The 13,324-nt window shown below is 36.8% G+C and overlaps 1 protein-coding gene across 2 annotated transcripts in view; it reads right to left on the reverse strand.

Moving 5' to 3' along the window:
• The window catches only part of MAGI2 (membrane associated guanylate kinase, WW and PDZ domain containing 2), a 1,708,818-nt gene that overhangs the window by 254,884 nt on the left and 1,440,610 nt on the right, over positions 1–13,324 (reverse strand). For both annotated transcript variants that reach the window (XM_044678723.1, XM_044678722.1), the window contains exons 11-12: positions 9,125–9,156; positions 2,641–2,830 (exon numbers count right to left, since the gene is read on the reverse strand). In XM_044678723.1, the coding sequence (XP_044534658.1) occupies positions 2,641–2,830; positions 9,125–9,156 (222 nt within the window). The remainder of the gene's footprint in view (positions 1–2,640; positions 2,831–9,124; positions 9,157–13,324) is intronic.

Here is a 13,324-nt window from a genome sequence, read left to right on the forward strand (position 1 = left end):
AGCTACTGAGTGTTTTAAGCGGGGGAGTCATGGGAGGAACAGTATTTGTTTTACATAAGATGAGTAAGTTTCCCTTTGAGGCACAGAAGGATGCTGCCTTTGGAATCTGGGTGGTACAAAGGACCAGGTCATAAATCATTGGTGTGGTTTTCTTGTTGTCTTCTTGCCTGGGGTATAAAGTCTTTCAGTTTAGGGGCACTAGAGATTTAACCAAATTCTTGTTGCTATAAATGAAATGGAGAGGAAGAGACAGAGAAACAGAGACAGACAGAGAGAGAGACAGACAGACAGAGAGACAGAGACAGACAGAAAGACAGAAATAGAGAAACAGAGAGACAGAGAGAGACAGAAAGACAGAGAGAGAAAGAGATAGAAAGAGAGACAGAGACACAGAGAGAGAAGTGATATATTTTCCCTCTAACTTTTAAAGTAATTTATTAAATATATATAAATAATATAAATATATATATACAAATAATATAAAAATAAATATAAATATAAATATATATATATATATATCCTTTTATGGGGCAGCTGTGGCTTCTAGAAATGGGAGCTCCTAGGTTCAAATCTAGCCTCTGACACTCCCTAGCTCGGTAAGAAGCTTAACCCCCATTGCCTAGCCCTTACTGTTCTTCTTTCTTAGAACCAAGACATGATATTGATTCTAAGATAGAAGGTAAGAGTTTGAAAAAAATATCCTTTTAAAATTTTTGTCATAAAAAGTCATATTTAATTGTAGTTTATGGCTCATGAATCTTTCTCTACTGAAGCTAAGAAAGTCCAGCTATGGTAAGAGCTCTCCTATATAATATATTTTAGGAAACACTTTCCTGACAACAACCTTATGAGGCAACCATCCTCTTTTCACAGAAGAAACCGAGGCTCAAAGAATTGAACAAGTTTGCTTCCAGTCAAAAATTCATGGAATCCGGGGATCTAGGTGCAAAAGCTCTCTACGAGTGACCGTGGGCAATCACGTTAGCTCTTTTGGCCTCATTGGCAAACTGAGGGTGTCAGATGTCCTTTGATCCATTTTCTCTTTGCATGTGTGATCCTACGTGGTCGAGGTCTTTTGATTTTCAGGTTCAGGTGTTGCTACGATGACAGCATACCAGAACCCTGATAGCTATCCATCCAGAAACTATTTTGAAGGGAAAATGTGAGATCTAGCAACCTAGACATGATATTAAGTAATGTCTCTCCATGGATGTGGTGAGCAATTATTTCATCATAATCTTTTCTCTTAGACATTTAATTGAGTGATTTTTATAATGAGTTCTGAGTGGTAGGAGGTGTATGTGTTGGAGTAGAAACACTATTGCTTTTTCCTTTTAACATGGTAGGTTAAGCTCATGGCTGGACTTACTGTGGGAGAGAATGCCAGGGGTCAAAATGCACACAGTTTAAGCCTTGTGACTTCTTTTCTATAAATGATAAACATTTGAGCAAGTTTTCCAGAGCCCCAAACCACAGACCATCATTCAGATAGTCAACTAGAATACCAAGAACAACAAATGAGCTTTCATTAGAGTTAGTCACTTCGTCATTCATTTAGAGTTATAAAAATGGTCTGTGCATCATCTAGAACATTCTCTTACTCTTATAAACGGGGAAACAGAGGCCAAGTGAGGGCATTTTGCTTAAATCTCTAATTAGTGGCAAAGTCAGGACTAAATTCCAGCCCCTTTGATGCCTAGCTTAGTGCTTTTTAAAACAAATTTTAACTAGTTATGCTTGATGCTGTTTTATCATTTCCATTCCTCCATGACTCGCCTCCCATTCCTGTCGCCTTCAATATCCAGTGCTTTTTCCACCACACCATATTTACCACATATTTCCTGGGTTTGGTTCTATCTGCAGTCTACATATTTATTCTAGTTGTTTGAGGGTTTTTTCCCCTTTCTAAATCTCTTGGGTGATAGTTAAACTATGAACATATATGTTCTCATAAAAGCTTTTGTCTCCTCGCTTTAACAAAATACACTCTTTCTACACTCTCTCCTTTTCGGAAGATTTTTAAAGGGTAGACAAATATTCAGAGAATATAATTCCAGAATGAGTTTTCAAAAGAGATCCAATTAGACTCACTGTAACAAATGAAACTTTTTTTTTAAGGAGGAGATTTTGATATGATATTGCTTTTTGGGGGGAGTGGGATGGATTTTTTTTTTTTCTAGCTAGGTTCAGGTCAGGCAAAACCTGATTGACATCTCCTTCGAGACTTTTTGCTTGCTACACAAAAGAAAGTTAAAAAAAATACAAAGAAAATTTTACTGTAGAATACAGATTCATAGATATAGTTAAAAATAACATGTCATCATCTTGCTAGAGTTGCCTAAAATAACCCAAAGTAAAACAACGTTCTAAGTGATAACTTGCTGATTTTGCTTGGAGGCTTGGGAGAAATAGTAATAGGAAAGGAAAGAACTCAACTTAAGAAAGCCTACTTATAGGACTGACTGTGTCAGGAAGGCGTTTAGTCCCTTTTAGAACCAAACACACCAGTTGGCTTCCTATGGAATGACTTTTAAAATACAGAGCAGAAACCAATGCTGAACTGGCTCAGCCTTGACACAATTGGGAACAAATACGAGTCACAATTAACTGCACTCTTGGTTGTTCGGGGCTTTCACTTACGCCTACTTTCATAAATTGCTCTGGATTTCTCGTATAGCTCATATGGGTCAGGCTTCCTCGGATCAAAGGCCTCTGTGGAGTCAGGAAATGAACTCCTGTGAAGGGAGGTTGGAAAGGGGAGATTCTGTGGTATAGCTGGAGCAGATAAACTTGTTTGAGGACTGCCTTGATTCTCCCATCGCTCCATTATCTGAAAAGACAATAGTAAAATTAGTTGGATTTGGAACTGATCTCAGGCACAGAACGCTCTGAGAGTCTGGAAGAGGTAGCATGGTTAACAAAAACCAACTGTTCTTGAGGTTATAAAATAAACATTATTTAGATGTTTGAAAAAAAAAAAGAACAGGATTAAAAAAAATTTTAATGAGCATACCAGCAGCCTAGTGATCCTTACTTATGTGTTACAGATAATCAAGTCCTCCCAAATTAATATTCTCTTATCCATTATTATCAATATTATTATTAATATTATCTCATTCTATCTTAGGCAAATATACAACAGACCTGAGAATTGTCTGAAGTCTTCTGTTAAATCATATCCATTTTGGTGGGTTCAGTTTATGCGTGGGAAACTTTTTCCTGATCCTGTCATCTTAATCAGCAATGAATTAGTTTGATAGCTAAATGCAGACTTGGTCATTACGTTGTTTTATTGAGGCTGTTTTACTTCACTGTCATTCCTCAATAGCCTTCTTCCCATCCTCCACAACTGCCACCCCAGTATTAGTGTTTTTTCCACAACACCCCACTATCATGGGTTTCCTGGGTTTGGTTCTATCCATGATCTACATGTTTACACTAGTCATTTTTTTCTTTCTTTTTCAAACTCTTGGATGAGATTTTTTGAGTGATGGTTTGACTGTAGGTACTATATACACATAGGCTCTAATCAAAGTTTTGTTTCTTCATTTAAAAAAATGCACTGAACTCTTTTGGGAAGACTTTTAAATAATGGGGCAAATATTCAGAGAATATTGTTCACAGAAATAAGCTTTCAAAGTAGATCCAATTACATCCCAAGAGGAGAAGACATTGAAACTATATATTGCTTTTTTGGGAATAGGGTAGAGTTTTTTTTAAAATTCAGCTACATTCTGGTCAGACAAAACCTGATTGATATCTCCTTCAAGGCCTTTAGCTTGCTACACAATGGAAAGTCAGAGAAAAACAAAATAAAACAAAACAGATATAGGACCATTTCAAGGTGGTCACTTTGGTGGCTCTGACTTGTCTCAGTGACATGAAAGGAGCAAGACTAACTCTTCCTGAATGTTCTATTTCAAAAACATGCTGGCCCCATTGTGAGAACCATTGCCCAGGTCTCCCCACTCACAAAACTTTCACCATATAATTAAATTACATTTCTGCTATGCCCATTGTAAAATCATAGGGTATCTTAAAGCAGGAAGGGACCTTACAGATCCCCTGGTTGATCCATCATCTTTAGGTCCTACAGTCATCTCATCACAAAGCTAGGACTCTAACTATAGCTAGGGCAATAATTGAATGAACAGCAACCGGAAAACAAATCGATGAGCTGGTTTGAGTTTAAGTTCATTTTTTTGTTTGTAATGCAGTACACTCAATACAATAAAAGTGTCCATTGAGTGGGCTTGCTATGTGTGTTTTTTAAAGTATTGCACTGTATTTCATTATTTAAATCATTTTCTTATACTCTTAGAATAAAGCTGCTTTGAAAGCTAATGATTGATCTGAAAAAATATCCTGCCTCGGGGGTTAAATTAAATTCTGCATTTTTGTCGTCATAACTAGATTTAACAAGCACTGTAGTTTTGTATTTTTTTTTGGCAGCAACTATCCTCCTTTTCAAGTTTCAGAAATTTGATTCAACATGTTTTTAAAATTGTACCATCATAGATTTAGAGCTGAAAGTTATCTTAGTCATCATCTAAGCAAGGGGTTCTTACTTTTTTGGGGGGGATCATGGGGTCTTGTGGCAACCTGGCAAAGGCTATGGAACACTTCTCAGAGAGATAGAGCGTTTAAATGTTTACTATGTGTAAGGCTCTGAGCAAAGAATAATAGTCTCAGAAAAATAACTTGCCTACACTTATATAATTGAAAGAGATGCCAAATATTTTTTCACATCCCCGAATCACAAAACCTCTGAAATCTAGCCATAATTAAGGACCCCTGGTTTAGGTCAACCCCCTCATTTTAAGAAATGGAAGAGTAACAACATTATGACTTGCCCAAGGTGACATAGGGAGGGAGTGAGTGGCAGACCAGGGATTCAAAGCTGGGCTCTCAGATTCCAAATCCATTGTTTCTATGGTACCATTTCTGTCTCCCTAAGCATTACATGCATAAGGTGTTCAGTCCTGACAAGTTTTATAAACACAATATATATAAACTTGAACTATACAGACTGAGCAAAGGCATTGTTCCATTTACTCTAATAGGGCTTGTGCTCATGTCTTGTTGTTTTCTCCATTTTCCAAGGCAGGTGATCTGTCACCCCTAAACATCTTGCTGGGGTACCTATTAGCTCATATATAGGGCACTGAAGCAAGCATGCTTCAGGTGAGGTATTAAGAGATCTCAAAAACAATTTCAAAACTACAAAACCAACAATGCCACCAGCACTGTTTGGGAGAGTCCCGTCATTCCTCTGGCACTGTGGCACACTCCTGATGAGAAGCACAGAGAATTAGGAAATCTGTCTCCAGGCCTGTCTGCACTTAGGAATGCATCTGCAACGTTTTGCTGTTATATTCATCGATACTTCAAGCCACTTCATCAGGTGATTTTAAAAGTTTCAAACCATGGCACTCATAAAAATGATTGGGAAAAAAGAAAAAAAAAACCAACCCTTGTTTTTGTTGAATAAAAGCAGTCCTGGCTTTTCAGGCTCAGGCACAGAAAGACTGTCCCAGAAATGGTAAAGCCCTCTCTTGTCATTAGTATTTTCTAGTATCTGCAGGGTTCTACCTCTCCTGGGTCATAAATACTTAAAAGCAAGCCCATGCCTGAACAGAAGGAAATGTATAACCAGGGAAGAAGGCAAATAGCCTTGGTGTTGGGGCAGAGGACTTATCCTAACTTTCTAGGATTACATCTAACTGAGTCATTTAATCTCTTTACTTTGTTTAACTTGGTTGAATTCTGAGTGTTGTTACTCTACCAGCATCCAAAGTACTTGCCAGCTTCCGGGTTTCCTTTTTTGGTCTGGATTCTGTTCACTTTCTTGAACCAAGCAGTTTCCATATGCTTTGCCTATTCTTTTAGACTTTTTTAGTCTTTGGGTTGTGCACTGCTTAGTCAATTAGCAAGTGAACAATTTATCAAATGTCTGAAACTGTGGTAGGCACTGGGGATGAAAAAGGGAGCAAGGAACTGAAATTCTAATGGCGGTGGTGGTGGTAGTGGAGCAGGGAGTCCAGGGCTCTCTTGCTTTTCCATGACCTGATTTGGAGTTTGGGCTCTACTTGAAATAAGAATCCATCCTAGATGGATGAGAGACGACAAAACCCACCTAGGAACCTCCATGAAATTTACTCTATCCCTTACTTACTTCCTACATACTTGTTGACCTATTTGGCTCCATTATATCTTCTTGCTTTTTCCTATTCCCATTGACTTCCTGAACTTTGGATATTGCCCCTTTACCTGGATTGGCTTTTGCCATTTATTAGCTATAGGACTTTGTGGATGTCATTTATTTCTCTGGGCCCCATTTTCCTCATCTGTAAAATGAGTGGGTTAAAATAGATGGTTTCTGAGGCTTCTTCTAATTCTAAGTCTGTTGTCCTATGCCCATTGCTATTTACCTTTCCTCGATACCATATTCTATTTTCTGGACTAGATAAATTGTTCCTTCCTATACAAACAATAACCTTAATCTGTTTCCTGATTCAGTCTGTGAGATCTTCACAGTTCCCTGTCATGGCTTCTTCAAGCTTGCCCTGGTCTCCTGGTGTCTATATCCCTGTATGACAGATGAAAATGTTACTGAATACAGAAAGCTCTGCAGAAAAGTGCAAGTTTCCACATCTAAGGACAGAAACCTGCCATCTTCTCCCTCAAACAACTGCTGGTAATTTCAGTGGGCATTGGCAGAAGCATGGAGACCTTTGGACCAGAGAAAATCAAAGGAGATTCACGAACTAGTCTGAAAGTGACAAATCCCTTGGCAGGGCCAGGGTCCTGGAAGTTCAGAACTTGGCTGTTGTTGCTTAGCTTTTGTGGGGCAGCATGGGTTCAAGATTAATTGTAAATTAGGTTCTAGGAAACCTTTTTTGGAATTATTGACTATGGATGTAATTACTATAATGACAGCAAATGCTGTAATTACATCAAATGGCATAATTTGTATAAATGTAGTTCATATAAGGAAATCACTAGATTGCATAATTGTTGCAATGTGATGGTGTGGTAAAGTTCCTAGTTACATTCAATAAGAAAGTATGTGACATCAGAGCACACCATTTTAAGATTAAGACAGAAGGAATTAGGACTGGGAACTTTGGCCAAAAGAACGCATTAAAACTAAGTAATGATAATTGCTAAAATGACATTTATTTAGAACTTCATGGCTTTACCAAACCTTTCACAGATATTATCCATTTTTGTTTCTTGCATCAATCTTGTGAGGCAAGCAGAACAATTATGATTTTTTCCATCTTACAGATTAAACAACTGAGGCTCAGAAAGGCTAGGGAACAAGCAGCAAGCAAGCAATAGAGCTAGGATACAAAACTAGGTCTTTTGACTCCAATTTAATTGTTTTTTTTTCTGTGATACCAGAACAGATTAAATACTTTTCAAAGTTCCCTCTTTTCATAATTATGTATATTAAATGGTTTACTAAGAATGCAGAATGATTTCCCAAGCTGAAGCTCTCTGTTGAAAATGAGAGGAAAATCCTTCATGATAGCACACACATTTTGATAATTTCCTTCGGCCCCATAAGCCCCTATCCAGGTTGATTCTCCAATTCCTGGTTTCCTCATGTGTATCTAAGAAGAGCCCAAAGCAGAAACTAACTAATAGATATTGGCAACTTTTCTACTAAAATGATAATAAAGAGTTTCCCCACAGTATATGTCTGCATTATTTTAAAAGATATTTAGTTAGAAGATAGCTTTGTAAAATAATAATTTTTACAATAATTTCCCAGGTGAAGGGGACCAAGTGAGCTTTTAAACCAGTGGAGGAAGCACACATAACATACACATTCACACACACGTACAGTTTCAAGAATTTCCAACTCACTGGTCAGGCCAACAGTTAGAGCTCCTCCTTACTGGATAGAGGCAAAAGAGGAATGAGAAAGGGCAAGTTTTGAAAAGGTGAGGGAAAAGCATACTGTGTCTTCAGGCCCATAGTTTTCTTCATTTAATCATACTCCCAGAAGTCTTTCACTTGTGTGATTTTCAAAAATTTGAAGCAGGATGAACTTTCCTAACACACCGTAAATTTAATCCTCACAGCTAAGTCCATGACTAAACAGTAGAATAACTATGCATTTTTCTTCCCTTCTAGCAATTTGGATTCCTCTACAACTACTAATTCAACTTTGTCAAAGAGATAGACAAAATCTATCAACCTCTAAACACATTTACCAGCCTGTTCACTCTTATCAAAGTTTTAGGCTGTCTCAGGAGAGAAAATTCGGATTCTGAGTTGATCTGGCAGCCACGGGGAGATAGAGCAAATGATGGTTCAGCAGACAGTCATTTAGCCTCCTGGGTCTCAATTTCTTCACATGAGTGAAACTGAGTCTCCAGGAAGTTAAAGCAAGTGTCTAAAAAAGAGAATGTCATTCAACTGAAGACTATCAGTCACTACTGGTGAGTCTGTGGCTTCTGATTTAGTTTTCAATAAAACTTCTTCTAATCCAGCTAAATTCTTTTCAGGTAGGACTATATGAACTTTGTTGAAATTCTCTGAACTTGTGGGTTGATGTGAATTTACATATTTCTAATAAATTACATATTAGCCAAATGATCAATATTGTTTCAAAGAGGGATATTAGAGATTTATTGGGAAATCCTTTTTAAGGAATCCTTTTTGAGCTGCAATTTCAATGGAGCTGTTGAGTTTGAGTTTTGAGAGAACAAAGGAGACAGAAATGAAAGATTACCTTTTAATTTAGTTTTTGGCAAAATGGCATTAAAACAATAAAAGGACATATATTCTTTTGAAATAGGGTCATAGTTCTAAGCTGTAAGGGATCATATTAGCATAGAGATTATAGGATCATTTTATCAAAGATCCAGAACTAGAAGGGATAGCAGAGATTTAAATCCCTTCATTGTTCCATTCATTGGAGCCCAGAGAAGTTAATGACTTGTCCAATGTCACAAAGGTGGAAATGAGATTCATGCTTAACTCCATATTCCATGTTCTTTCCACTGCACTATGCTGCTGCTATGGTATATAGTGAAACTATGAATAAACATTTAAAGAAATAGACATCATCATTAGAACCACAGAAATAAATATAATGGTACCAACTTACAGGCTTTGGAGTTTTCCAAGGAGAAAAGAAACCTGCAATAAAGAAAACAAATGTAAACTTAAAAAACCATATCATAGCACTGATTCCTAAATAATTCAATGTTCAGATCTTTTAAAATGTATTCTCCCCATTATAATATATAATAGTATACAATTGAGCTATAAAAGTAATGACAATAAATGAATAATTTAAAATTTTCTAACTTTATATCCTACAATAAGGATTTAAAAGAATTATACTGATTTTATACAGTGATATTTTCTCATTTTACATCTAGGAAAATCAAAATATTGAGAGCTTCCTAATATCCTTAAGGTTGAACACTCAACAATGACCTAAGGCCCAAGTCTTAGCTTTCCTGACTTGGGCTGCCATTAGGTGTTACTGCCTCTGACATGGAGCAATGAAGACAATTATAGAAGCAAATACAATTTTGCAGAGGAAAATGCATTTTCATGGGAAAAAGAAGAGAAGCAATTTTTCTTATAGTATATAACTACAAGGTTAAGCTGATGGGTAAGCATAATACTGAAATATGTTAAGAATATTAGATTTAGAATCAGAAGATTCATATTCAAATCTCAGCTCTGCTATTTATCACTCAAGACTTAATAGTGTCTTGGGCTCAGCGATCTCTTAGGCCCCTTCTAACTAGTCTGTGCTTTGGGTCTTCAGACGGCCTCAATTCAATTTCTGAGTAACTTATTTTAAATAACTAAAAAAATGAAAAGAAAGTATAGGATCTCAGAAATGAACTGCCTTTGGACCATAATCAGCCATTGGATATCAGATCAATACTTTTTCAGGCAATGTAACTCTCTTGGCTGTCACAAATGACAAAACTGATTTGGCTAATTCTGTTGTGACTTCAAATGACATCTGAGACAGCAGTCAGATTTGAATTTTTCAGCTTGGTATTCATCCATCATATGAAAAAAAGACAAAAAGAGGAAAATTTATTCATGGTTTAAGAAAAAAGAAGACTTGAAAAAATAATGCTTCCCACAATAATCATTGCCCTTTTCCACTTTCCCAGTGAACAAATTAGCCACACTGGGTGCCATCTTACACTTCTAAGCATTTCCTCTTTGCATCACATTCTTTTCCTTTAGCAATGATGGTGTTTCATTTTAGTGGCCAAGGTCATTGCAAAGTCATATGTCCAAAGGAAAATTATCCTCAAAAATATCATATTGATTCAACCTACATTAAAAACACAGGCATGTGTATTACCTACTGAAAGTCTTAGACCAGTAGAAAGTAGCAGTAACAGAAAAGTTCATTTCTCTTTATAAGTAGCATCTAAGGCAGGGTGAATTTCACTAAAATCTACCTCTCCTCTTTCTTCTTTGCCTTTAATAGCTTAAACTTGTTTGAAACAGGAAATATTATATAGACCTTTAAATGATATGGTCAAGACTGAAAGAGTACAAGCAATTCACAGTCTATAATCTGCCAAAATTCTCTTTCAGATACTATTATCCTGGGTTCCTGTAGCAAATATTTCTTTCCTAGCTCAGCTTTTCCCCTAAAAGATACCAAATGATGAAGTTAGGTGGCACTGTGGACAGAGTGCCAGATGTGGAGTCTGGAAGACTCATGTCTCTGAGTTCAGATACAGTCTTGCATACTTATTAGCTGTGTGACCCTGGGCAAGTCACTAAACCCATTTACCTCAGTTTCCTCATCCTCAAAATGAACTTGAGAAGGAAATGGCAAATAGTATCTTTACCAAGAAAACCAAGTTGGATCACAATGAGTCAGACATGACTGAAAACAACTCAACAACAACAAAAGACACCAATACCTCCAGGAGAAAAGTGAAAAACCTGATCCTTTCTTTTTATCATCTACCTGATGTCAAGTAGACAGTCCAATTGATTTTTCTAGGGTGCACAGTAGACATAGTCTTCAAGTAGTACTGAAAGGGGCTCTCTAGTATGAAGTACACATTCCTCTGCCTGGTATTTTAATCTCTTCATCAGGTAGCTCTAATTTATCTTTCTAGACTTATTTCCCCTTTCTCTTCCTGACATACCCTATGTTTCAATCAAGTTAGACTACTTGTTCTCTATATTCAATATTCTATCTTCTACCTCTATATTTTTGCATATACTATTCCCTAAAGTCTAGAATGCTCTCTCTCCCTAACCCCACATTTTGGAATTCCTAGCTCCACTTAAGGCTTAGCTGAGGTGCCACCACCTAGGAAGAACTGGTAGGACTTGGCAACTGATTGCACATAACAGATGAAGGAGAGGGAGAGGGAAGGGATAAGCAGTTGTAAATCTGGATAAATGGGAAACTGGTAGCATTTCCACAATAAAAAAAGAAAGTTTAGAGGAACAGTGCTTTTTTTTGGGAAAGAGGGAAGAAAATAATGAATTCTGTCTTGGAAATGTTGAATTTGGAATGCCTACAGGATAACCAGCAGGAGTTGTCAAGAAGGTAATTGATGATGTGTAATTAGAATTTAGGAAGGAGATGATGCTAGGTGGATAGATAGATAAATCGATCAATCCATAGATAGATAGATAGATGGATAGATGGATGGATGGATAGACAGATGGATAGATAGACAGACAGACAGACAGATAGACAGACAGATGGAGAGGAGAGGTCATCAAGAGAGAAGGTAAATAGAAAAAACAAAGTCCTAGGATAGAACCTTGAAGGACACCCATTGTAAGGAGTAAGAAATGAATGATGGAAAAAAGGTTTTCTCCTGAAAAGCAACAAATCGATAGGAGAAGCTAGATAAAGCAGTGCCAAGAAAAACTAGGAAAGAGGTAATCATCAGGAGAAGTTGGACAAAAATGTCAAGTACTATAGAAGAGTCAAGAAGGATAAAGATTAAGAAAATGTCATCATTAACCTCTAGGACCAGTAGTGATCTATTTTTTCCATATCACCTTGTTCACGAACCCAAAATGTTAAATACAGTACTTTAAAAATGCCATATTAATTGTTTGAATGATATTCTGAGGCTGAGAAGGTAAGTTTTTTCTGTAAATGAGAAAAAAATCATACTGCAAATCAATTTTTAGAATAAAACTTCCAAACTTGATGGACCTTTAGTGTTCATCTAGTCCAATGCTCTTTCTTTTTACAGACAAGTTGGCCCCTAAAAGAGAAGTGAAATTGTCCAAGATTATGCAATTTGTGAGTCACAGTGATATCCAGGATTGACGGTTGGACTTGGAATCAGGGAGACCTGGTTTCAAGTCACACCTTTGACATTATCTGGGTGACTCTGGGCAAGTCACATGATCTTTGTCTGCCTGAATTTCCCTCATTTATTCCCCATAAAATAGGGATAATAATAATAATAATAATAATAATAATAATATTTACAACCCAGGTTGTTGCAGGAATTACATGAAATATTTGTAACATGTTTTGTAAACCTTAGTGTTCTATAAATGCCAGTTATTACTCCTTTACCTCCTCCTCTTGGTCTAGAATGATTTCACTTCAGTCTTGTGACCCTTCTCACATTCTGTTAGATATGTAAAGCTCCTAAATCCCCAAATGTAGAACTAGTGAATATTGCTAATATGCAATGAAAGTTGAAATATGATCAGAGAGTTTTTGTGATATCCTTTCTTTCCAGTGATTATCACTCTAGTTCCTTGTTTATAGCATTCCTATGAAAGAAAATTCTATGAAATGCTTTGATTTTTTTCTTCCTCCAGGATCTTTTCTAGAAATAGACAAGTATGCAGTGAAATACTTGGCAGAGCATCTTCTTGCAATTTGTAATGGTTTAGCCCCATGGGAAGCCTGGGAAATAATCTTAAAGGATAGCATTTTTCTCATGGCAAAAATGCATAATCCTCTGTCCTTTTGGCAGTGTAGCTGCCAGAACCAAGATGAAGCCACAGGACCTGGAGAGGTGAGACTGTTATTTAGTTTGACCTTCTTTTATAAGCAGTTCTTGGGGTCTCTGAATTACTAAAACTATTTAATCTAGTCTGACCTAGTATCTGTAGGCCAAGCCCTAAGTTTCTTTCTGGCTTCTAGTATGGAAGTTTTTGAGATGATTTTAACACCAGGTAGGAACATAAAAGTCACCTGGCTCAGCACAGAAGCCTTCAGGCACTAATAAAGCAGTTGACTTTTCTAGGTCAGACTGTTTGGATTTGGAACAATTGAACTGGTCAAATGGAAGTAACTTGACTCAAGAAAATAATAATGATT

Source organism: Gracilinanus agilis, chromosome 5, assembly GCF_016433145.1.
Source record: "Gracilinanus agilis isolate LMUSP501 chromosome 5, AgileGrace, whole genome shotgun sequence".
Classification (NCBI taxonomy): domain Eukaryota; kingdom Metazoa; phylum Chordata; class Mammalia; order Didelphimorphia; family Didelphidae; genus Gracilinanus; species Gracilinanus agilis.